Below are 27754 nucleotides of genomic sequence, written 5' to 3'. Positions count from 1 at the left end.
ACTTTTGGCCATCGCTGGAGCGATCGCTTAGCGATGTCCCCTATGGCTAAAATTCGCTTTGTGATGATCGCGGGGAAGCGATCATGGCAAAGCAAACTTTTCTAAACAGCTGATCGGCAATTCCAAAATGGCCACTGCAAAAACAAAATGGCCACCACTGTTTTGCCTCGCTTTAGAGGCACCCAAAATGGCCGCCGCTGTGGAGGAATTTCGCTTTAAGGTAAGTTTTTAGCCCATAGGAACGTATTAAACATGTTTTAATACGTTCCTATGGGCTTTTTAATATCGCTTAGCGATTAAATCACTTAGCGATGTTTTTTCCTGAATGGATTAACATGGCTAAGTGAGGCACCACTGTATATGTATGCATATGCAAACCTGATTTTTGAACTATGTCCAAGGGTAGCAGTGGGGGAGATCAATCAATACTGTATTATCAAATTATTCACAAGTTCATGTGAAACAGAAATGGAGGGAAGAACAGAGGGGAAAATGAATCATATGTCAGAAAAAGGTTGAAAAGGAAATAATGTGAACCATTTTGATTTCAGCCATGCAATACACTGGTGAAGAAAGAAAAGTATTTGACTCAAGGATTCATCTTTTAAAAACTGCCTATTCAGAAATGACTACAGGTATGTGCATATTACAAACATTAATGCATTTTATCAAATCACCAAAGCATTTTATCGTCAGTGAATTCTCCCTGTAACGACAAACTAGCAAAGTCATGAAGTCATCACCATTTATTCTTATAGATTCTTTACTTTCATCCTGCTCTTATTCCAAGGAGTTCATGCAATCTTTTCTAACAGTATTCTGCATTCATCTTTACAGCAACCAGACAGGCAATTGGGATGTGCCCAAGGCTACCAAGTAAGCATCACAGCTAAGCAAACTTTGAGCTGGAAATCTTCCAAGCTGAAGTCCAATGCTGTTTCCGCTAACATCACACTAGCTCTTGATAATTGCCAGCTCAATTGATTGTAAAATCCATGAACACACAAGGAAACCATGTAACTACTATTTTTCAGTGTATTTCATCAGATGACAATTAGCTTTCTGCAAAAATTCAAGGTGTCTCAGTAGAATAGCCTTGGACGATTTCTCATTCAAGCATTCCTGAAAATTGAGACCTGTAGGAGACATTCACCCAAGATATGAAGGAAGTTATTTTATCATAATTGCTCTGTTGTATTTCATACTTTTTTCTAAGTTGTACTGAGCCATTAATTATAGTAAGAAAAGCAGGCTAGTAAGGCAGAGGGATTAAAAACTCTCCAGGCCACACTCTACTCTCACCTCTGATGCCAAAATGATGGAAGGAATGGATACTCTTCTCATTGACACCCACCAAATGTTCTGTCTTTTCAAATCCAGGCAGTCACAACTAGCTTAGCCAAGCTGTGGAAAGTATGATCCAAACCACATAGTCTGAAAAAGGCTGCCTTAGAAAATGTGGAAGTGGTGCCTTGAACAGTCCAGGATGCCTCAGCTGTACCGGAAGCCTTGCAACCTTTCAATCCAAGAACAATGTCAAGTAAACCTTAAAGTTTCTCAAGAGCAGCAAAATTTGAGAATATTTAATTAAGAATATCACGGACACCCCACTGAATCAGAAACAGAAACATTGTGGAACAGTTATCTGTTGTTTACAATAAAGCCATCAACATTGATTGCCTTTTCACCAGGGGTTGGACATTCCAATTAGATATGCCGATATTAAATCTCCAATTAGAATGGTCTTCAACAGACCTCCGTTCTTAATAATGCTTCATCTGCAACAGTTGATAAGTTACAATTTATCTCTCTTCAAAAACATCATCTGCCAAAACTGAAAATACCTTTATTTAACAGTTTCATTCAGAAGAATGCCTTCCATGCCTTTACAATCCTTTATATATATTATATATTACAACTGTTAAAAGGGTGACTGCAGGGTGAGAGTAGGAATCATTACTACTTCGTTTTAATGAAAACTGTAGCACAGTTTTGGGTTTTCTCCCTGCACTGCACAGAATCTATTGCACTTTATTACATTATTACTGGGGTTGGTTTACAAGACCATCCTCAACAGGCATGACCTTTAGAAAATGCAGGCACAAGTGTGGGAATGCGAGGGTGAAGGGAAGCAGGGAAAAGAAGATGAAACACGATGCCAGTGCTGCAACCGTCTTGTGCTAAAGGTCTAACTTCAGTGTGTGGCTTCTACGGTTAAAGCCAGAGTAATTTGAAAGCTCACTTTTCAACAGCTCACAAAAAATGGAGTGATTTGTTTCAGCAGACATCTTTTTTTGTCTTTTATGTTGGAAAGATGTATATGATCACATCAAAATAAAAATGGCAATGATTAAAATAAAGAAAACAACAGGATGTCTTGATTTAGAAACACACATACAATGCTGTGGTGGTTTTATTTGTTATTCCAGTAGTTATTTGGGCATAATATCAAAAACAGATAGATAAACCTACAGGGAGAGATTTGATGTAATTTCCTCTCAGGTTTGATCTTAATCACTCCGATTAAAACCCTCAGAGAAACCACAAATAATTTAAGTGTGTGAAAGCAGAACAATTGCCTTTTAACATTAAAAATTATGTTTTAATATTGTGAACATCTATGACTGAAATCCACTGGGTAATCCGCCACTAGATACATTGGCTGAAAACCTGTTCATGTAAGTTCCACAGCATAAGGCTGATGACAGAATCAGCCAGGGCAATAAAAAATATTTCCCCCTCTTATTGTGGGGCATGTACGGGTCCCAAACAACCCCATTCATGGCCAAGATCCCATGACGGGTTGAGTGATGGGAGGAAGAAGTCTTTAATTAATGGAAATTGCTGTCAATGGTAAAGTCATCCCAGCAACTGGAGGTAGGCCGATTTATTTAGAGCGATAGGAAACACTGTAAATGGTTAAGACAGGAGCCGTTTGAAATCTGCCAGAATATTGACTTTTCCTTGCCTAGTATATTCTCAGTATTACAACATTCCGTGCCATGGTAACCCAAACGCTGTTCCAAGAAAAGCAGCATAATGTGGCTTTATTTAAGACAGACATCAGACACACATACTTCATTTGCACAACTGATTCTCTTCCTACTAAACATAAGGAAAGCTGAGGGCTCTGGTAAGAATAACCTACCCCATAATCAGTGGAAAGTGTGGTTAGGGCCATATGATTCTGAGATACCACTCATTTTCACAAGCTGATCTCCCCACTGTAAATAAACTGCAGAAAATGTTCATATTCCGAGGATGAGGAATTTCAGTTCAGTTATCAAAAGATGCCTTCATTGTAGTCAAGAGCCTTGTGCAGGTGTTAACCCTGAATAGAGATTTCTAACACAGGTGGGGGGGGGGGGCTTGCTTCCCAGGCATCAAATCCCATGACCCTGCTGCCTCTATGTATGCCCACCTCCAACACTGCACAGTTTAAATGCTATATTTGTTGAGCAGATGCATAGAGAAGTCTCCATGTGATCACAAATACAACAGTTCCATATATCATTTTCCATATTTTCCATCTTTTTTTAATCAGAGGTGCCTTTTTTAAACTGAAATATTTTTTCTTTACACAATAATAATAGTATGCGTAATAGCTGCAATGGTTGCCATCATTGTTGCGGTTTGATTCCTACATCAAGAGTGATGTTCTACATAAGGATGAAACTTTGGTAGAAGCTAAAACCAGCTTGCAGTTTTCCAGAGTGTTCCCCTTAACTCAGTAAGACTTAATACTAAGTGAACTGGCTGGATAGCTCAGAGGCTTAAGAATCTGGCTGCGGAGCTAGAGGTTGGGAGTTCAGTTACCCACCGGGCATCCCAGAAAAACCAGTTTATTTGGGTAAGGGTATGTAAGGGTAAATCACTTCTGAGAATGACATGAATCTGAAGAAATCGGACTTTTTCCAAGAAAGCACACATTAAAATATAGCAGTTAGTCTTTAAGGTGCCCCAACATTTTTGTTTCCTTTTTTTTATTTTTGTTTTTTCTTGCTGACATGCTAGCACAGAGTAACATAGGTACCTCTTCTAAACCACTTCTGAGTACTCTTACCTAGAATACCCTGAAAAGGGCCACTATAATTCAGAATTGACACAAAGTTATTATTTATTAATTCTAAGTATAATGGGTCATACTGTTAATTTGCATACTGTAAACAGCGGTCCCCAACCTTGGGCCTCCAGATGTTCTTGGACTACATGCAACTCTCAGAAGCTTTCACCACTACCTCTGCTGGCCAGGATTTCTGGGAGCTGAAGTCCAAGAACATCTGGAGGCCCAAGGTTGGAGACCACTGCTGTAACACACACTCTCTCTCAGCAACGTATGCTAATAAACAACATTTCTCTACAAAATTATTGATTTCAAACACTTCTCTAAAACAAGATGCTATTCTCTAACAGAAAGGTGTAGCAAAAGCATTGTCCTCTGGCATCACAGTGATCAAAACAACATCAGCAGCAAATTAAACCCTTTCAAACACAAAGGTGTGTAATTTTGGAGGAAGTTTTCCTGAGCATGTTACCAGAAGGTCACACTAAATACACATTTTAAATGCTGACCGTTGTTTCAATGAAAGCTTACTAATATTCCCTTCAATACTAATATACAAGATAGCTAATACAGTACTAATATAACTAGATGACTACATATCAACTAATTTGCCTATCTTTAAAATGGATGTGACAAATTCCATTGATCTGCTGTTTTAAATTACTCTATATCGTCTGAGCCAACACAGACTTAAAGATCTCCTCGTAGGGATCAAATTAAACAATTTTGCATTCTGAGTTCTGGTTTTGTTTGTTTTTTAATTTGTCAACAATCTTTATAAACTAAATAAATTATAGGCAATTTGCTACCATGTGTTCTGTGCCAATTAAGTTATTTATAACTGTAAAGGCATTCCATTTTTAATGTTTTAAATACAAATGTATATACATATTTAATACATTTTAAATTCCAGATATGCATCATTATAAAAGGAAAATAAAACAATGATGGCTGGAAGAAACCATGTTTGCGATGCAGGCAACATGGTACCTCCTCTGTAATAAAATTCCTCTTAAATTTATGTAAAATGTCCTCTGATGCTTTTTTATTGTCCTCTGGTCCCATCATTAGGGACTCCACCAATAAATCCCAACAAACTGGGTCAGAAGACATTTGGATTACAGGATCATCTACAGTATTTCCTGATTATGTGTTTATGGCCCTTCAAAACCACAATGTGCCATATGTAAAATGATGGCACGCTGCATAACAATCAGCTTAATGACATTCTTAGCCCCCTCTGAGAACTACAATTGAAGGGTGTTTTAGGTATCTGAAACTGTCTTACCCCATTATTCATCAGTTATTTATGTGAGTAATTGTTGCTAATGCTAAAGCAAAAGTGGAACAGATGCATTTATGATGCAGCATACAAATATTATGACCAGTGTTGGTAATGAATAACACTGCATGCATGAAAAGACCTTAACTGTAATACAGCAGGAAACACCAACCAGGTTGTCTGCCTTGATTTTGTTGTAGGCAAAAGATGGAAATACGAATACTATTTTCTTTCACATGGAAACTCACCAGGGCATTATTTCCCAAATTGGTACCCAGCAGATGATCTCGACTGCAACTTCTGTCAGCTCTACGGAACATAATATTCACGTAAACATGCCTTTCCAAGGAACAAGGTTGCTGTTAGGGGCCATCCAGTCCCTCCTGACTTACTGAACCCTCATAAGGATTTTGTTGCATGTGAGATAGATGTTCAAGGAGTGGTTTACCACTGTCATCCCCTACTGAGTTTCTATGGCTGAGTAGGGATTTGAACCCAGGTCCCATGAGTCCTGGTCTAACACTCTATGTGCTAGACCACTGGTTCTTAACCTTGCGTTACTCAGGAGTTTTGGACTGCAACTCCCAGAAGCCTTCACCACCAACTGTGCTGGCTGGGGTTTCTGGGAGTTGCAGTTCAAAAACATCCCAGTAACAAAGGTTAAGAACCACTGTGCTAGACTACACTGGTTCCCAGCTGATACTGTAACAGTGACATGGCTACAAAAACCAGTATATTTTAAAGTAGAATATGTATACTGGAAAAATCCATAAACATAATCATACCCTTTTACACCCCTTTGGAGCAAATTTTTAGAAGTGTATCCCGCAGTTAAATTCCCTTTGTCCAAAATGAATGTCAAGACCATTGGCTATACATAGAACCCACGCTAAGGTTCTGAATTAGCAACAACGACAGGTTACCCACCTGTAATTGTAGTTCTTCGAGTGCACCTCGCAGTGGCCACGAAGAACACTGGGTTTCCAGCTCACTTGTTTTCCCCCATTCAACACTCTAAATATGAGCCCAGTGACACAGACACAACAGTAACTCCCATTTATTCAATGGGTCTGTTCTAGCTGGAAATTAACAACTAGATTTAGCCCCAACACAAAACTTTATGTACTGTACTATCACTCTGCAAGCAATACAGTAAGGCTGTGAAATCTGGGAACAGTATGGCAAACATATTGGTACAAGTCAGCATGAAGCTAGGAATCAAACTAATCTTGGTGTTCCTGTATCTCTGAAAACTTAAGCCACAACTTGGTTTCTGAATTATAATTAACAGAGCCTTCAGCATGGCATGCTAACATAAGGCAATGTTTCACAAATATCCCTAATAGATTATTCCCTCAAGATCCTCAAAGCAATCAGAAATGCATGCCCTCCATGCAAGCATTCAAAAACTACGAAACATATTTTCTAACTACCCACAACAAAGCCAAAGCATGTACCACATAAATTGCAGATTGCATACCAATCAGACGGTGGAACGAGCATTTATGAAATGTCTTAGGCTGCATCTCATTAATTAACAGACAGAGAGGAGGGATAATTCATTCCTCTGGATTATTAGATTACGAACAAAAGAAAGTGTCCCACCCCCCCGAAAGTGCTCCAAACAAGTGAGTTGTAATTTTAATTTTTAAAGGAACTATAAAAATGTTATCAACTCAATTGTACTCTGCTAGTGATTAACTTGAGTCTACAAAGAACGAGTATGGCAAGACCCTTAGAATGGAGGCTTCTTTGTTTCAATGGCAGATCAAAGCAGCATTACGAGAATTATGTAATCCCTTTAAATGGGATGCAGAGAGGAAGGAGGAGGAAGAAGAAACCCACATCATTCTGAGTATAAACCAAACCAAATGCCTTGTGCTTTTCATCCCTTACTTCAGATTTATAAATTGTTTCAAGTTACATTATTTGAAGATTTTTCATTTACAAGAAAGGAATACATTAGCCAATATTTTCATTCAGCATTCATCCCTAATTTTTACACACATACTCTCTTTCCAGAGTTACTACACACCTAAGACTCAGAATGTGTTTACACCACATATTACAAAATCTGCATCAATGTCCCTAACACTGGATTATTTTTGTTTTTTTAAATCTGTCAAGGTCTGTATTTACTACACTAGCTTTTAAAAAGTCCACATTTGCAAGAGACAGAAATGATTTTTTTGCAAGAAATTATCCTTAAAAGTGACTCTTAATTACAAAAGTATTTGTTTACTAAAACCTATTCCCACTTTGACTAGACTTGTACTGGCAGTCCCAACAAGGATCGATCCATTGAATCTGACCTGAATGGCAGGTCAACACTAGCATGATTTCCACTGATTCAGTGGGCTTGCTCTAGTTGGGATTAGCAAGTGGATTCCACCCACTATGTATACTTAGCAGGTATATGCATGGAGTTACTTCCATAATGATCAGAAATTTATATGCTAACTACTGTTATATTACTGTATTCACCTAATACATTCTTTCTCTGAAAACAACAATATGTGTGTGGGGTGGGTGCTGAACGAGATCAGTTAAGGATCCCTGGATAAACTCTGGGTGATCAAACATATGTATATGATCCCGTTAACTCCTTTTCCTTCCAAGACTTTACATTAGATGTGATACATTTACATTTAATGTTGCACATTTTTAACAAGGTAAGGTTCCAACTACCTTAAAAATAATTTCCCTAGTATAGGTGTATTGCGAAAGAAGGGGGTCTCGACTTACGAACTTAATCCGTATTGGAAGGCGGTTCGTAGGTCGAAAAGTTCGTAGGTCAAATCTGCATTTCCCATAGGAATGCATTGAAAACCATTTAATCTGTATCTGCTCTTTTCCATCCATAGAAACTAATGGGAAACTAATGGAAAGCTGCTATTCTGCCTTCTACCACTAGAGGGGGATATTTTTTCTTTTTTTTTCCCTTAGGTCAAGAAAAGTTCAGGAAAGGAGGGGGGAAGCAGGGAACAGCTTTAAAAGCACTTTTGAAATCTTTTTTTCAACGAAGCCAATTTTAAAGCATGTTTTAAAGCATGTTGTGCTGATTTTTTTCAGCACAAAGACACACAGGCAGGCTTTTTAGGTGCTGAGCAAGCCTCCCCAAGCCTCTTCAGAGCCAGCCGATCAGCTGTTAGGCGGGGAGAGGAGGGGGCAGGAGCAGAGAAAAGCACAAAATGGCTGCCAGGCTCCCTTATGGGTGTCAGCTTTTATCTGTTTGCTGCTCTTTTTCCTGCAGTTTGGGGGCTACCAAGGCCTGGTAAGTGACTTTCTTTTATTTATTTTTAAGTTTCTGACTTTTTTTTTCCCCTCCAGAAGCCTCTAAGGGAAGGGAGGGGGCACTTTTTTCCTGTTCGTAACTCGAGGGAAGTTCGTATGTAATTTCCTATTGGGCAGTTCGTAGGTTGGAAAGTTTGTATGCAGAACCGTTCGTAAGTCGAGACCCCACTGTAATTCAAAATCTTTTTGTCTCCTGATACCCTTCGCTGTTCTTTGTTCATTTCATTACAGCAGTGTTCAACCCAAAACATCTACATACAAGGTAGCCACCTCAAAAATACTTAGTGAAGTATTCAAACAGCTGTATGAGATGTGTTACAATGCTCTCTTTGGAAATGAGCTCCCAGGGTGGCTTTATGCCAGGCCTTATTTTTTAAACATCTCTGCTTGTCTCTCACTTAGATCAGAACATGGGGTTAATAATGCTGGAGAACATGACTAAACAGCTGAAGGCATCACCAAGATTAGAAAATACGTTCCGTGTCTGTTCTCCCAGAAGCATCATGTTAATGCTATGCATCATTTTAAGTATCATTTTAACTTTCAAGAAGGTTAAGTATGCAAATGTATTTGTACTCTTTTCCCGCCACAAGGAAAAAATGCCAGAGTTGCCATAATTCTTCAAGCTACTTAGTGTAGAAACATCAACTAGTCCTCCCTCGCACCCTCTCCACACAAACCCCACCTGTGGCTTTCCTCCTTAGAAAATCTTTCTCTTTCTATTATTATTCAAGGGGGCTAGAAGAAAAGAGTGAGAGAAAGCTACTGTAAGTTAAGACTATGGACACTGACAATACCAGTGTCACAACAGGCACTCTGTTGGTGTTACTAGGTTCAAATAATTCCGTGTTTAATAAAAACGATTACACAGAAGGAGGTAAATGCTGGTACCATTTGGTTTGTTGTCCTTTCCCTACATGAGCACCTGCAGCACTGCACTGTCCTGCAAGGTGTTTTTTGAAAACACCTGGGCAAGCTGTTTGCCCGAGATGCTAAGAGATAATTAGCAAATAAAACCGCTCCTGGCATCCCTTCAACGTTAGTGTCGAGCCACAGCAGCAAGCTGGCACCTGGCAAAGAGAAACGCTAGATGCGATAATTCCAATTTACACATTCAGCACAACGTTCCATCTGCCTGTCATCGGGAAACAGTTTCATATTCTGTGTTAACGCAGACACCCCAAAAGAATACAGTGTCCAGTTGCTGATATGGAGATTCCATGCCCAAAAGCAGGCATCAGCTGCAACAGCTTCCTTTGCTAAGATGGGGAGAGTCATTTTTTGACTGCAAGAAGAAATGGGAGAGGGGGGGAACATACCAGTCCTTTTAAGGTAAATAAATAGTCCCATGTTCAAAATACAGGGTCAAGGTCCACCCCTCGTCAATGAAATTTAAAAGGCCATGCTAATCTGCTGCAGGTAGAACAGTAAATATGCTCGTGGCACCTCAAAGACTAAAACATGTTTATGGCATTAACACTGATAGAACATAGCCCACCTCACCAGGAGCTTGTAACGTATTTTGTTAGTCTTTAAGGTACCACAAGCTTCTTTGTTCTTTTTATTTAAAAAAACATTTACAGATGATATAACCAGAGCTGCAAGGAGTTGACAAAAACATGGGCTATAGAAAAAGAGACACAACGACACACCTTAAAAGTTTGTGATGAGGAATCAGCATCCTCAAGAGTCGTTCAGAATGGTCACGACAGTTCTGAAAATGAGTCTCTCCCCTTCTGTTCTTGTTCGGGGGGGGGAGTGAGAGGGCACCACACTGGACACTATTATGATCACTGCATAATTACATTGGACGTCGTGTCCTTCGTCAGATGAACGGGGTAAGAATGTCTTGAGTGATGGAAACAGTGCTTATGTATATAAGAGAACTGCTACTTCACTATATGTATACTCTCAAAGAAGATTAATTAAATACACATAATCTTTAATGGTGTACTCAGTCCATCTACTCTGCCTGGTGTCTTCCTCTTATACGGGCAGCCCAACAAAATGAGAAGAACATTTACTGTAATTTTCAAATCTAGAATCTTGGTTTGCTGCTCCCAAACAAGTCAGGATGGGTAAAGCCAAGAACAAGCCCTGCTTTACAATCACTCTCCCAGGTCCAAATATCAGTTTTAGTTTCTATATTTCCAGTTCTAGTTAGTTTGCAAGCAGGAATAATCAAGCAGAAGCAAAGCAGATGGTGTGAACTAGAATACATCTGATTCATGAGAAGCCGGTGCCTATCCATGAATTCACAGATCAGGTTGGAATTATTTTAGATTTCAGGAAACACTTAAAGGTGCTAATTTACATCTTATTTCTGAAAATAACAAACAGTACGAAGTTTTGGTAAAATAAAGGTGCAAATCCAACTGGAGTAAAACCAGCAAGAGCAGGCTGTGGGAGGACAGCCTCAGGTGGGACACTACATTCCACTAGTGCTATGTTTGTCTAGTTTGACCCAAAGTAATTTAGAAAATGTTTCTAAATTAATCGTACCTGATATTCAGTGTAATGTAGTCAATAGGGTGGACTAGGGCTCAGGAAGCCGGGGTTCAAATCCCTTCTCAGCCATGGAAACTTACTAAGGGAGTGGAACTGGTAAAAGCACTCCTAAAATATATTACTTACCTTGAAATTCCTATTAGGATTGCTATAAGTCAGTTCCAACTCAACAGCACATAACAACCAATCATACCTATTTGGAAAAGAATGGCACTTCACTCCATAGCTTCAATATAAAATGAATTGACACAAAAATGGATTTAGCATGTTATAGGACCAGAATGCCTACCAATGCTATGCTGTGGTTTACATATGGAGGCACACATATTGCAACACAGTGCTAAATATGACAAAATTACTTCCAGCCTTGTGTGCCTAGCTATCAGCATCATTTTAATGAAGAGCTATCATCTTTTTGTGGGGTAGGGAGAGAACAATTTATTTAGGATTACAGATATGGTAGCATTAGCAAGTATTGTAATTATCAGAAAGGAGGTTAAGCAGCAACAAATGTCCATGTTCACCACACTTTTGTCCTTGATGCCATTGAAACCATTGTTTTCAACCTTAGAAAGAACAAGGTTTCAATTTTCTATCCTACCATTTTAACCTGCTTTAATCAGCTGAACAAAAGTACTTTAGGTAAAATGATTCCTTCTGTTGCCTTAGCTACAAATCCCCACAGTATACCATAATTGAAATCTACTCACGTAAGTTAGGAATAATTAGGACCCCAAATTAAACTTTCTATTTGGCTAATTCAAACAGTCAGCTGCTGTCATTTAAACAGTTACGGGGTTTTTACTGTTGCTTAACATCTCTGAATGTGTTAAAAATGCATCCTTGCCTGTTGTTTGAGAACAGAGGAATTGACGCCCTCACCATCCTCCTTAGCCACATCCGATAAGCACATTAGCAACCATCCAGAGACAAGGAAATACAGTAGCTTTATGGTAAAGTAGACACCACACAATAGACTGTACTGGACATCAGGATAAAAAAGAGACCAAGACAAACTGCTCTTTTGGGGTTTTAAATTCATTTTTTAAAACAAAAATAAAAGTGAGGATTAAACAAGCTACTTCCTATGTATCTACAAACTGCAGCAAGAAAATGTTATGGTGTAGGAACTGTGATGAATGCATAGCCTTAAAAATCAGGCTTGCCAACACCCTAATGGGTCTCACTTCAGAACATTTATCAGATAATCAGAAAGTGTTGAGTACTACTTATCCTACAGTGCTTAACTCAATGCTGATGAATACTGGCAAAATATATCAATGGTTAACGAGATAGCATGTAAATAGAAATTTCAGGTTATATAGGCACACTGTCTGAAAAGGTCTTTAACAATGTATTGTAGCTGAGAAGCTATTACTATTCTGGTATGCAGAAATAATTCACACATCAGGTTTTAAAGCTGTGACAGTCCAAAATACGACAATATTGCCAAGTGTCCTCACTTCAGGAGGTTATTATAGTCGAAAATTCTGCTGTTACATACGCCAGTACAACTACAATGGTGGAAATCACAGAAGGGAATTGATGTGAATTTTGTTATACAGGTATACCATGTATATAGTTACAATGATAATAATAATTTATTATTATTATTATTATTATTATTATTATTATTATTATTATTATTATTATTATTATTATTATTATTATTATTATTATTATTATTATTATTATTATTATTATTATTATGCTAGTTAAGAAGTCACTATTTCTGTTCCTTGTTGTGCCCTGAGTCAAGTAAAAGGAACATGACAAGAATTACAAGCAGTCTTTCTGTAAACTAGTAGCAACTCATCACTTTGATTTATGCTGTTGAAGTTACACCAATGTACGGTATGTTAATAACACAATATAGACCACAGCTTGACAATATATGCAGCATGACTTCACATCACTTAATTTGTTATAATGGTATTTTCATGCTCTTTTCCTAATAGAATACCATAAATAGTGTATCCAGTAAGGAAATTGTTCAGAGACAAACATGAACCTAATAATGCCTAGGATGAACAGATCCTAAAGTCTAAGCTCAAACAGTTTAAAATCCATTAAAATCAGATTTGCATGTATGTCTTCAGCCAAGATCCTGTTGCATAGTTATGCTGGCAGAAGAGCAATGGGATAATGTGTAGCTGAACACTGCCACCAATGAAGGAGCTCTTGCTTGGATTCCTGGTCATATGCCAAGCTCCCCAACTGTTGCATAATAAGAAATCTCAGGTTAGAGGATTCATTAATAAGCAGCAATTTGCCACTACACGTTATGCCTGTCTGCTAACATAAATATGCTGTAGGGGCCCGGTTTGTTATTTTACAATTTGTTTTTCTGCTACTAGTGTGCTGTGGTGTAGGAAAGGTCGAAACAGATCACCACAGACCAACCAGTTCACCCCTCATAATTTTCCAGCTCCAATCTGTACCACAGGCCAGTTTCATCTGTTGTCAGTTAAGTAATGAAAAGAGCAAGACACAAACTATACTTTTCTCTTTTCAAAAAGGATGTCTATCTTGAACCGAAATGCATAATCAACTCTAAATGACCACAAAACCTCATTTTTTCCCCAAATAGAATTATGATCCTAAAACTGGCAATTATGATATTTGAATCTGAACTATATGATTAAAATTAATTCTACAGACATCTTGTTCCAATATGTTTCTCATCTGACAAGAGAAAAAATATATATGGAAAGCATATCTATAGCATGGATATTAAAGAAGAGGGGCACCCTCCATTTTCTTTATAAGCAAGAGGGTGAAGTAAATAGAGCCACTGGAAGGAAGAAATTAATTAATTAATTAATTAATTAATTAATTAATTAATTTGCCCATCTATTTATCCCACCCATCTAGACCGAAGTTTAGAACAGGCAGTTAATGGTTACAATGGGAAAGTCTTGAATCGCCCAACTTCATCTGAATCTCCCTGCATGAAACAGAACACTGTTAACTTGGATGAATTAATCAAATCTATGAGCTGCACGCACAAAAACAGCAACCAACTATACTGAATGGTAAGAACAGAGCAAGCTCTCAAAGATGATCTTTCTCCTGTCTCGAAGTTACACTTGGTAAACTGACATTTGTTAAATCTACAATTTACTAATTTTTAAACTCAGATTTAAAAGTGAAATAATTTAAATGATAAAATGTGCACATCACCAACCATCAATTGGTTTAAAATAGAGATGGGGGCATTCACATTCGTATACAAATACCCCCACATAGGTGGAGGATAATGAGGGTCCGGCCCCATGGGGCCGGACGGTCCACTCCCCGATGCGCTAATACCACAGGGTCTGTGCTGCCATCCTATCGCTCCGGAGATGGTGATCGCCAAGCCACTCTTCTGGCAGGGAGGCTTGTTGTCCCGTTTTCTGCCAGGAGTCGCTCAGCAATCGCGATCTCCGGAGCGATAGGACAGCAGTGTGAACCCCACAGCATTAGTGCATCACCACCTGTGTGTGGGTATTCATATTCATATAAGAATACCCCCATCTCTAGTTAAAAGGAATACATGTCTGCATATTTCCAGCATCAAAGTTTAGTTTCTGTAGGTTATATAAGAACACCTGGTTGCTTAAACAAATATATGCTATTCATCATGACCAGTAACACTTTTAAAGATGTTTCACAAGGAAAAGACAGGGTGCTTCTCAAACTAGGTTTGAAAAACAGGAGTGGACATAACTTCTTGCAAAATACTGTTTTTTAACTAAATTGGTGGGCAGGGAGGGCTGATAGAAAGGAAAACTTTATCTTGCATGACTCATTATAAAACAGCAGGGTAACATGTACAAATTAATGTTCCAACGTGTGCCTGAGTGCATACTCTGTTTCCCCAAAAATGAGACCTAAGCTGAAAATAAGCCCTAATATGAGTTTTCGGGATGGTCATAATATAAGCCCTACCCCCAAAATAAGCCCTAGTTAAATGAAACCCTGCCCTCCACCATTGTGCAGCGACCAGAAGATGACATGACTGTATCTGAATAAATGTAGATGGTTGTACATGAAAAAATAAAACATTCATCGAAAATAAGCCCTAATGCATTTTTGGAGCAAAAATTAATATAAGACCCTGTCTTATTTTAGGGGAAACACGGTACATATACGTGCACGTACATACATGCACACCAACTGATATCAATTTAGTTTAATGGGAAAAAAGGATGTGTCTATTCCTCATCCTAAAAAAGAATGTTCTATATATACTGAAAAAGAGATCCATCAAGTGAGTTAGCAATGCTACAAACCTATTTCAAAGAAAAGCCTGTAGTTAGAGATAAGGAAATTACAAAAAGCTTCAGCACAGTGGAATTTTCAGAGTTAGAGGAGAAGGTCAGGTTCCCTCTTGAAGCACACACAAAAACTGTGAAACACTTTCTGGGGTAGCTACATTTATGTACGTCTGCAAGATTCTTTTCCTTCTGTTTCGCCAAGACTTTCTGGATTGCCATTAATTTGCTTGCAAGAGTTGGGGGGATCTAAATCTTGCTTTTTTGCTTGTGAAACATTTTAAAAATAAAATCAGAGCCTAAACCTAAGCAGAACAATCAGGATCATTATACAGTGTTTCAGATATAGTAATTGAAAGGTCAGCCATTACCTTGCCATTCAATGAATCTGTCAAATTGGATAAGATGTTATAGATTAACTAATACTACATGGGGGGGGGGAAGAGGTGTTCTGCTTATGTATAGCACTATAGTGCTTAAAGCACTCTCTGGGCAGTTTACAAGTTAATTATGCAGGCTACATGTCCCACCCCCAGCAAGTAGTGTACTCATTTTACCAATCTTGGAAGGATGGAAGGATGAGTAAACCTTGAGCTGGCCACCTGAGACTGAATCCCAGGGTCGAGAGAACAGTTTTGGCTGCAGAACTGCAGTTTAAGCACTGCGCCATGAGGCTCTATGAGAACAGGGGATAAGAGAGAATAAGTCTTATTTTTATGGGATGAATGTTCATTCAGACTTGTATTCAAAACAAATGTTGCAACAAGTACATACCCAAAATGCAAGCAAAATCCTATTCTGAATGTATATTGGCACAACATTAGGTGAAACATATAGTCTGTCCTAACAAACACAACGCTGGCTGGATAGCTCAGTGAGATGGAATACAGGGGTCAAGAGTTTGATTCCCTGCTGTGCCTCCCAGGAGAAAGGCCAGCCTGTGTAGGCTGCACAGTTCCAGGGCACTTCCAGAAGAAGGGAACAATAACCCATTTCTGAGTATTTATACCCAGGAAACAGTGGCAAAATAATAATAAATCAGAATCAAGTTGATGATGAACAATTAATTAACAAAACCAACAGAGTTCTTTGTTACCTAAACAAAATAATATTTATTCAGTCATGAGCTTTTGCTTTGAGTGCATGAAATCGGCTGGTGGCTGGTAGATAAATACAGCTTTATTCCAGGCCCTCAAAGATTCCAAGAAATTGACTGACTAATGGTTTACATTTGTAGATAGCAAACACTATTTAATGGCATAGAAACAAAGACACTATGTAACCAACCAGATTTTGTCAAACTACTACAGTCCTAAAACAATATACAGTGGTGCCTCGCATTACGACGTTAATTCGTTCCAGCGAAATCGCTGTAGAATGAAAACGTCGTAAAGTGACTTTAATAAGCCCATAGAAACGCATTAAAATCCGGTTAATGCGTTCCTATGGGCTGGAAACTCACCATCCAGCGAAGATCCTCCATAGCGCGGCCATTTTCACTGCCTGTGCAGCAAGGAATCCGTCGCAGAAAACAGTGGGCGGCCATTTTGTTCACCCGGCAGCCATTTTGAAACTGTCGATCAGCTGTTAAAAAATCATCGCTTTGCGAGAATCGGTTCCCGAAGCAGGGAACCAATCATCGCAAAGCGAAATTCCCCCATAGGGAACATCACTTTGCCATTGCAAAAACATTGACGTTAAGTGGTTTCGTCATTAAATGGCGCGCCTGTGTTGCAGGGCACCAATGTATGGAACTTGCACTATGTATATTGACTTCTCAAAGGTTAAATTATATTTATGATTTATTCACCTGTTGCTTGCTGTCTCTGCTCTGTGATTTCATACTGCAGTAACTTATTAAATTCTTCTCCTATACTCATTTGTTGGATAATAAATTCTGCTGACCTCATTAGAACTTGCTGCTCAATCAGATTCAATCCAACCACTCCAATTTAATGTCTCTCTATGTGCTTCCCTTGTTATCTATCAAGGGCTCTTTTTCCCCTTCTTCCTTTCAAATGTATAAAATAATTCCATAAATAAGAAACTGTTTTTAAATAATACTCTCCCAAGCAACATAATGGAGACAACATACTCTAAACCAAAGGTGTCAAGAACAAGACTCAGATAGGCAATATGTAACCTAGAATTTTCAGGTATTATGAAGCATCTAAACCAGAAATGGGAAGAAAGTCACCTTTGACTAGTTAGTCACTTCAATCACATTATAATGACAGATCATCAGGCTGTTCTGTTGAAGACTGGACAAAGTTATCACAGTCAAAAGTGGTAAACTGAAGCAATACAGTGGTGCCCTGCTAGACGCTTACCCCAGTACACGATGAAATCACTTGATGATTTTTTTGCTATCACTATTGTGATCGCAAAATGATGGTTCCTATGGGGAAAATCTGCTTTACGTTGATTAGGTCCCTGCTTCACGAACCGTTTGTTCGCAAAATGATGTTTTTTCTGGCTCTGCAAAATGGCTTCCCTCCCTTCGCAAAATGGCTGTTTTTGGGACAGAAGCTTCGGAAGACCGCGATTTTAAACAGCTGATCAGTGGTTCTCTATTGGCGATCTTCGCTGGACGATGAGGTATTTCCCCACTGGAACACATTAATGGGTTTTCAATGCACTCCAATGGAGTTTTTTTCGCATGATGACGATTTGGCTGTACAGCGATTTTAATGGAACAGATTATCGCCGTCATACGGGGCACCATTCTACTTTGAAGAGTTACCAAAATCTAACATCTAGATATGCACTAGCAAACTATTTTTCAACTCCGTTATTCAATTTTAACACCTTGTTCTTTTGTTTGTTTGTTTTTTTGAGTCTATCTGCTTTCCCAGAAATAGAGCTTAAAAAAGCTTCCACTTTTCAAATGAAAGTTTTAGGTAAAAGATCACAGCTGGGGATTTTACAAGGAATTGCTGACGTAACACACTCGTTTCAATTAAGGTTTAGAACTTAAATTAAGACCCAAGCTATATTAATATACATGCTGACCATCAATTATCAAAATTTCACACTTGAATCTTTAAACAAATTTTGCTCTGAAAAACACAGAGAATATCAATGTAGAAACTGAAATTGTAAGGGTCATCTACTTCTCTACAGTTTCCTAGCATTTTATAAATATTTTTCCCTCTCATTTCACTTTTTTTATTTTCCCAGAACAAATTCTCCCATAAAGGGAACATAATGAAGGATTCTTAAGTATTACTTATTAATGGATTTCAGTCACTGGATCCCAAGAAACATGATGGCTGCAGATTCCTACACATTTATTTTTTAGCACTTTAAATTAACTTCGACATTTTCTATGGATGTGTAGGTAATAAGAACTACAAACATACGTCTTGGCTGATGCTCTGAATGCCTTAACATAGAACGTTGGATACAATACAAAGAATGAGCAGAGAATCTCAAGCTCAAATCCTAGCTCAGCCAAAAAGTTGATTTGTTTGTCCTTGAACTGGCCCATCTTTCATTCCACCTTTCTGCACAGTGTTATTGCGAAAACAAACCAGGATAGTGCATGGTCCTCATTCTTAGTAGGAATGGAAGCACACAAATTGGGTAACAAAAAGACAAAACAAAAGCAACAAAGCAGACAAGCTGTGTAAACTGTTGTCACCGCAGACCAAGGGGCAATCGTGTGTAATATCTACTTGATTAAAACTTGAAGATTACAGCTAGGTATGGATGTTCACCTGAAGCACCTATAAGAATTTACTTAACCAACAGCCTTCTCAGTTTTATGCATAGCTTTGGCCAGAGAGAACAGAGTTCTTTCATATTGGGAGCTTAAAAAGTATTTGATGGAGGGTGGTCACGTTGTCTGGAAGACACTGCCCAAAAAGTAAATTTTCCAGACATCACAAGCCCCAATTGGGTTAACATCCATGACATTGAAGAAGTGGTATAAATTACTCCTACAAAGTTAAAATGCTCTCTTCATTTAAAGCTATGTGCATTTGATTCTTCCAAGCTGTTAACACAACACTGCTAGTTCATGATGAAAAAACCCAATTGCCTTGTGGAGAAAAATTATATCTCATTATAAAAGGGGGTGAGGCTACAGGTGCTATTTAGTGTTCATAGTAATATGCATTTTAAAATGTGGATAATTTAAAAATTCTGAAAGGGGTTCTTGGTGTGAACTCATGATATTACACAGACTTCCTTGGACCAGCATCCACAGTGGATTTCTTGTATCAGAAGAGAGCACGTCCCCTTATACCAGGAGAAGCTGACATGTCAGAACAGCTCTAGCTTTTTGTCCTTGCCCTGCTGCAATTGCACCACATCTTGTATAGTGCGTCCTTAAACACATTTAAGAGATGCAGAATGTAGGATCCTATATTTCACTCCTGCTTCCGCTCTCTCCAATCGAGCAAAAAAAAAAAAATCCATTCCACATTCGCCTTTGTTCCTGCTGCTTTTTCACAATTACTGTGAAAATATGTAGCATCCACCAAATCTATTACACATTTGTTAAGCAGAAAGATACCATTTTTCCTGAGAATATCTAATAAAAATAAAATTCTTTTTTCTGCTTTGACTTGAAGCTACCTCCACATTAGTATTCCTTTCCAGACAAGAGAACCACAGACATTTGATTTATTTTAAGAATTTGTAATTAATATGGCTCCATTCCGTCTACTCTTCCCGATTTCTTTCCCAGTTTTCTTTAAGTGAGAAATGCTGGCTTTTTAGAAAGAATTCAATTCAGTGCTAAAGCATCAGAAATTGCCTCCAGCAACTACATGAAAAACACACTGAGAGAGAGAGAGAGAGAGAAACAACATGAATGTGAAATGCTACAAATGGAAGTGAAAATTAGATTGAAAATGGGAGAAATTCATCATTTCAGGGGTTTTTTTTCCTCCCTAAAGTATGGCGATGGGATTCTCCTTACTAAATATTGCTTGTTAAACAGCTCTTGTCTGACATAATGATTCTCTTTCTTCTTCCAGATCTTATCCACAGTGCTTGTTGCTAACCTCAAATATTTATCAAAGTATCATGGAGATAAGGCTATCATATACACAGCCGTGCAATTCTAAAATAAAAAGCTAACAGTAGAGAACCCATTTTCAGATTATTTGTTCCCAGTTAAAGAACTTTCCTTGAGATTTTCTCTATTCTTTCCAACAAAGGAACCATTTGTGCAAACAACCTCCATGCATTGCCCTCCTCCAGTCCAAAGGAAGGGCACTCATGGAGACATATCAAGCAAACAAAAGACCACAGCTCAGCGGGGTGCACATCTTTTGCATTCAGATGGTCCCATGTATAACCCTTTGCAACTTTACTCAAAACCAGAAAATGAATTAGACCTCTGACTAGAATTGTGAAGAATGAATCAGAATACCCACCACTGGGCTTGATGGACAAATAATTTGACCTACATTGTTAATGCTTTGGTATTCTTTAACAGATCTCACTAGAAACAACCATACAGGGAATGGATTTTAAAAAGTACTCACAGTAATTACTCTGAGGATCTAATGTTACATGTAGGCATCTACACTCCTAATTAGCTTTTAATGCCTTTATTTTGCCAAAGGTGGCTGCGCAGTCTATCACCTCTCATTTGTTAACTGTGTTCCAGAGGAAAATAAAATTTCATTCCAACTAAAGGCCACCAAGAATACATGTATATCATAAACTCTGACAAATCACAGTGGTTACTAAATGAAACCACAAGCAAGAAGTGTGCCCTTTTGGTCACAATCGATCTTCAACACTCAACCAACTCAGCAGGAGGGAGGAAAAGGGGGTCTTAAAAGTTGGTCAGGCAAGTCAGGCTTTCGAAGGGCAATATCCCCTGAGAGAGATTGCTGGTCTACATTCCATGAAATCTGGATTGGACTGCCTGCTACACTTTTTTTTTCCCAATTCAAGCCCATGAGCTGTGTCTTAGAACAGCCAACATTAAACTAAATAGATATCAACTATAAAGGCTTTTTGCAACACATTCACGGAAATAAACATTGGAGTTTATTATTCAGCAACCTTTCGGGAAATGGGTGTGTGAATAAATTACTTGCAATCTGTTTTTAACTTATCTTCAAGGGTTAACATCTCATCCACAGAACTAGGAAAAATGCAGAGCTCCCAGACACTTTTGTCTTCTTTGCCCAGACATTTTCAGGAGAGCAGGGGTGGGATGACAGGTGATTATCATACCAAGAGAAGTGATTCTCCTTGTAAAATAGTGAGCACACAACCTTCCCAGATCTCTAATGGGGGGGAAACTTCTAAAGAGTTGCAGTTTGAAGGGGATTGTGGCACTTTTAAAATGATTTACGAACTTCCTGTTCTTAGCTTTTAGCTTGAAAATACATTAGCAAAGATTTGAAGTACCAATCACAGTGCCAACTATGACTTAGGCTCTCATCCTAGCAATATTAAGGGGAGCTAGGCCTCTTAAACACAATGAAACATCTGAACAAATATGCATATGACCAGACTATTATAAACATGTATTATTAATTGTCCTGTCCTTCCTCCAAAGATCTCAAGGTAACACAGCAAGGCTATTCAGAATTATCATCACAACAACCCTCTGAGGCAGGTAAGGTCATCCAAGAAGTTTTCTGTCACAAGGCAGATTGAAACCTGAGTTTCCTGGGGTCAAATTCAATCCTATCACTGCACTTGCATCAGCAGAAAATCTCAGTGATGCACCACTCCATTTCTTAATTTTGAAGACATGTGTAATAGAAGTGTAGCTATTTTATATTTACAAGCTGTAGCTACTCGCCAAGATTTGAATGGGTGACGCTGACTTTACGGGATTCTTTACAAAACTGTTGCTGCATTTGTTACTTGTTGTTGGACAAGTTAGCTAGTGTAAGAACTTTCTAGACATATCAAAGGGATGCTCCAAACTACACTTCCAGTAAGATGGAAACAGATACATTGTTGTTTTATACAAATGTTAGCTCCTAGAATTGTTGATCTAGGTTCTTAGCTGCAGTGGGAGTCATAAAGTTAATGCCACTGTGTTGTCATTCTAGTACAATGCTGCAACCATGCAGTGGAGATGTTATGCTGGGAAAACATGCTGGCACCAATGGAATAGGGTGGGGAGGGGAGAGAAAACAGGACTATGACACCACTGAAACGGAACAATTTTGTTCCAATGGAAGGTAAATAGTTATTCTTTTCTTTCCTTCTAATTCAAGCATTGTGTTCAATATGGCATGTAATGGTAGGTACAGTAATTGCATTTTCAAAAACTGGAATTTAAGTTAACAGTGACCCACTTCTATTTTCACTTACTCAGTTCTTAAACGTATATTGCTAATTTTCCACTGACATATTGGCACACTGATGTCAATAAGACAGGATGGAAGAATGTCTATATATAAAATAGTCTAAAATGCACTTTTTCTTCCAGAGTCATACATATTTAAAGTTGCTATGTCTTGTGTTTAGATAGCTCACACTAGTTTTGAAGGACAGAATTTATGAGAGGGCTTAAAGTCCAAAAATAAACCACATGTCACTCAAGGGCAGGTGCCCTACTTCTCCACCTGCCAGAATTGATGTTCCAGTGCCATGTACCAATTAATCATATCTTTATCTACATCTATTTTAAAGATATGGAGCTATTTATGTTATGCCATAAAACACAGCCTGAAAGAAAAATGTGCATCAGAATACCCTCAGACACTTTACTGAGCTACTAAAACAGTTGAAACAAACAATTGTGATTTAAAATTGCACATGCCAAAGACATTCATAAAAAGAAGTGGAAATTGTATGCCAAAAGGAATGCATGGGGTGGGGTAATATAGGAAGAGTAGCCCACCAATGCGGCATATATGAAACATCTGTAATTATTAAATATATAATTTTTAAGTAAAATAGGCTACAATGCAAAAGAATAAATTCTGGGAATTGCTCTATACTGTATATTTGTTTCTTACATTTATATACTGCTCCATTAGTGCATAGCACTATATACCAGCCCACCCTGAAATGTGTAATTGAGTGGCACTCCCAAGAGACTATCTTTGAGCCACAAATATTGAATATGATATCTGAAATTCAAGATACCTTCTTTTGGAAACTTTGGAATCTTCTTATAGACACTTATATATGCCTTACCTTCTGTACACTGCAAGAAGCTGACTATCAGAAGCAGCCAAAACTTTTTCATTCTGCAATCAGAAGCGACCATTATTGACCCCTCTTCTAAAAATCTTCTCTTTTTATTCCTTTATGATTCCAGTTATAAATGTCCAGCGTCATTCAAGTGGGTGGTCTACATCATTGTTCTTCATAACTGGAGGGGGGAAGGAAGAAAAATGGAAAAAAAATCAGATCATGTTTATTCCTCAAACATCTTCCTTTTCTGAAGACTGAAACACAAAGATTTGCTTCCCTTGCACACAAGAATACTAGCAGAGTATGAAGAACAAGTAACTGTATAACTCAAGTTAATGTCCAAAGACAGTTCTCCCCACTGGAGTACAATGGAAAGGAAACAAGACATGTTAATGATGCTGGCTCTTTTCCTATGAGAAGCGGTAAAGTCAGGAAAAGTAGATTTCCAGGATGTCTCAAGTTAAAACACTGTAAGACAACAAAATGAAAACCCACAACACAGCTGCCAAAAGAAACTAAGCTGGAGGTCTCTCCACCACAGCATCTTTGTTTCACACTGGCAGCAGCTATGCCATCTGACGTGTTATATATGGCTCCACACGCCCCCACACCAAAAACAAACCAGCAAGCAAACAATAAAGCAGGAACACCAACAACATAATCAACATAGCCATGGTGGCTAAGACAACTTGTTTCCCTGTTGAAAAATGTTTTTTTTTCCCTTGTGCCAAATTCAAAATAGGTCTTATATGGAAACACGGCTTCTTGAAGGCAAAAAAGATACAATCAAAAGCTCAATGGAAATCATTTGCTGCTGATAGTAAAGAACGGAGCTGCTGCTCATAATTCAGGTTTAGCAGTTGCCAGAGCATGCCGCAGCGCTGCTGAAGCAACAATACTGAAAAGGGTTTCTTGGAGACTGTGCAGAAAGACCCCTCCAGCCTCCCTTCCCATGCAAAATGAAGTACTGTAACTCCAAATTGCACAAACACCTGGGATTAGATTGACAGATGTCCATGCAGGCTTGAGCCTCAGAAATCCAACTCTCTTAGAAATTACACACTGTCTCTCTTTCCCGCAAAACAAAATGAGCTTCCTTATTAATATAACAAGAGCATAGAGTGCACAAACAAGTCTTACTACGAGTGGTTTCTCCCCCCACACACACACCGCAAGCCATGCAGAAGCTAGAAACCGATATGTGTCCATTTATCTTCTCTACACCATGAAGAAAACAGCTTCCTACAGCACAGGAGGAGGTCAGGCACTAGGCATTTCTGGGAACTTTAATCTTCTTTTTTGTACTTCCCCTAAAACAACCTCTACGGCTAAGGCTACAAAAGCAACCTTCCAAATGCAAACAAGTAAGTCTGCAATGCTGTCCGCAGACAAAACAGCTCTGGTGGTCCATGTTTTGCTCAGCGCTTTGCCCAAAACACAGCACAGTCAAACTAGGGATGTAAGCTCCAGGGTTGCTCTTTTCTGAATCTTGCAAGCAGGCGGGGGGGGGGGAGAGGACCAGAATCCTGCCAAATCCACCCTACTGTTGCTCGTGTCTATAAATCACGCTACACACAATAATTCCACCACTAGGGATTACCCCTACAATGCTTACAGGTTAAAGCTTCTGTGATTCCCTGGACCTTGGTGCTGAAAATACAAGTCTGAACCTTCTGTTGCCCTGGAAAAGACACAATCATTTGGGAAGTTGCTAAACCATACTGCAGGATTTTATTTTATATTATCTCTCTCTTAGCAACTTCCCAAATGATATAAACCTAATGTAACAAATGGCAACTGTAGACTGCCGGGGGGGGGGTGTTGGAGGCTCCTGTTCCACATCCATCCAGAGAAACCTTTGCTTTCTAGGTATGATCCTTACTATTGAGTTACATGTACAATGAACTACCATCCATCCAGGTGCCCTGCCCAGTCCAAAAAAGAAAAGAAACAAACACAGAGAAGGGCCAGAGTCCCTGGTTTGACTGGATCAGTCCACTCCCTAGAAGCAACAATCAAGTTGTGGAAGAGGCAGTAGATCAGCTTCAAACTAGGATTCTCCCCTCCTTTGCCACCATCCTAGATTAAGATGCAGTGACACAGGCAGGGAGGCTAAATAGAATTCCAGATGATAACCTATTTCTTCCCTGCTACTCGTCATGTGGTCAACTGTTGTGCAATTGGCTTTGGAGAGATTTCCACTGTAACAAGTAAAAACAGCCAACAATATCTGAACAAACATAGGGACATAAGAAAGATATGTACCCCTGACCCAAAGAGTGTTTCAATATAGGGCAGTGAAGAAGGCATTTTGAAGAGCATTAGGGAAGAGATTCAGCACAAACAAATCAGAGTTCTCTTTCCGGTAAATCCCAAACACCTAAAGGCTTAAAAAGGATACTTTTCAATGGGTGGGGAGAAACATCACTAGTTAATCTAGTGGTGGCATGCCAGCTGCTGCAAGATTTTCATGAAGCTGACACAAAGGAATAGTGTCAAGTTACATCTTGAAGTCTTTCATGGAGCGCAGGAGTAGCTTTCTATGTAGAAAAATCTATAGAGTCTGATGAGAAACTTGCTTTTTAAAAGTTTTTTGAAGCAGCTAGTCTTCTAGGTAAATCAGCGAAGCCATTAAGCAAGGAATGTTGGATTGACCCTTGCATGCATGCATTCATTCACAAAGAACCGCCACATGTTTAGATTAACTGTTTACCTGTCACAACAACCCAGAGGAATAATTGCAGAAGCATTTCACACACTTTACAGACAGTGTCGTGCGACTTGACCTAGCCATTAGAATAATTTGAGCGCATGGCTGAGGCACATTAATGGCTGCAAGGAAAATTAAACCAGCCTTTTGATTACTCCCAAACCATCCAGAGGATTTTTAGATTTGCTGAGATTTGGTTTTAATGGGTTTTTTCGATTTCCTGAACATAATGCTAGATGGACTGCTTAGCTGCACACATCAATATGGAGGAGAGGGGGGTGGGGTTTCCTCCTGTTGGATACAGAGAAGTCTGTGTGTTCTACCAAGGATGGATTTGATTTAGATTTAAATCAAATTGATCATAATTTAAATGTTGAAATCAGATTTTTTGACAATTTAAATCTATTTTTTTAATATGAATTGTGATTTAAATCATTTATCCACCTGGTTCTACCACATGTCACCTTGGTAGGTTGCTTGTGGGGGTGGGTGGGTGAAAAAATAAGAACACTAAGTAAGGGGAGACAGAATACCTATTGGGAAGAGAATATGGGCAACAGCTTTCAAGACAGAAAACAGTGGCACTATAAAAATTTACCCTGGTGCTGAGATGCCACTGAGGTGCTAGCATGACTCAAAAGTAGTTTATGGATGAGTCTGGAATAACACAACAGTAGTCGCGCTGCTGAAAAAGCACATGTCAATACTTGTGCCGAACTAATACTAGGGTAGCTGGCAACAATATGTATTTTTGATTCCTGCTGGCTCAACTGAAAAGCAACCTAAAAATCGTGATCAAGGCTTTATTGGATTATTTGTCCCTTGTGCTGAACCAGGTAAATGTATTTCTAAGCAACTGTATCAAAATCAAAAGCTTCGAGATAAAATTGGTAGAATGGATAACTTTTTATTCACATAACCTCCCACAACTTGTATACAGAATATCTCAAATGATCTAAAATTATTAATGAACACCTTTTTTCCTGATTTCCCCCTCCATAATTAGCTAATACATCTCATACCAAAAAAAAAACCTTTTAAAATCTGCAGTAAAAATAATTACTGTAAATACAGAGATACAGCATCACAACACAAAATTATTCATAAACCCCACTCATCATCCTACCCTTAAAAGGTACAAAACTGGAGCCAGAGCATACCTGTGGATGAAAATGCTGCTGACAGCCATGTCTTTCAGACTATATAATTAACACAGATAAGGAGACTGGAATCTCACAACAATCCAAAATATACAAACACCAGCAGGAAACGCCATATTAGGTTACTCTTTTGCAAACAGATAATGTCGATCATAGTAAGTGGCCATTCTGTGCAAATAACCTATTTCCCTTCAAACCTTTAAAGAGCTTCACATATAGTTCCGCCTAACAGTGAGGAAGAGAGACAGTCTCTAGAGCCAAAAGGCAGATTAAATTTCAGAGTGCAACTAAAGCTGCCTGGAAAACTTTACTTGTAACTTAAACCATTCCCTGGGGGAAAGGGTATGG

General features: G+C 38.7%; 1 protein-coding gene across 40 annotated transcripts in view; it reads right to left on the bottom strand.

The window, feature by feature from the left end:
* ADGRL2 (adhesion G protein-coupled receptor L2) overlaps positions 1-27754 on the bottom strand; it is a 723239-nt gene that overhangs the window by 156326 nt on the left and 539159 nt on the right. For all 40 annotated transcript variants that reach the window (XM_078393038.1, XM_078393043.1, XM_078393041.1 and 37 more), the window contains one exon: positions 23537-23714. In XM_078393038.1, coding sequence (XP_078249164.1) covers positions 23537-23609 — 73 coding nt within the window. In that variant the 5' untranslated portion in view covers positions 23610-23714. The remainder of the gene's footprint in view (positions 1-23536; positions 23715-27754) is intronic.

The sequence above is a fragment of the Pogona vitticeps genome, chromosome 4, assembly GCF_051106095.1.
Source record: "Pogona vitticeps strain Pit_001003342236 chromosome 4, PviZW2.1, whole genome shotgun sequence".
Classification (NCBI taxonomy): domain Eukaryota; kingdom Metazoa; phylum Chordata; class Lepidosauria; order Squamata; family Agamidae; genus Pogona; species Pogona vitticeps.
Note: the sequence above shows the minus strand (reverse complement) of the source record. Positions and strands in the feature narration are given on the sequence as shown.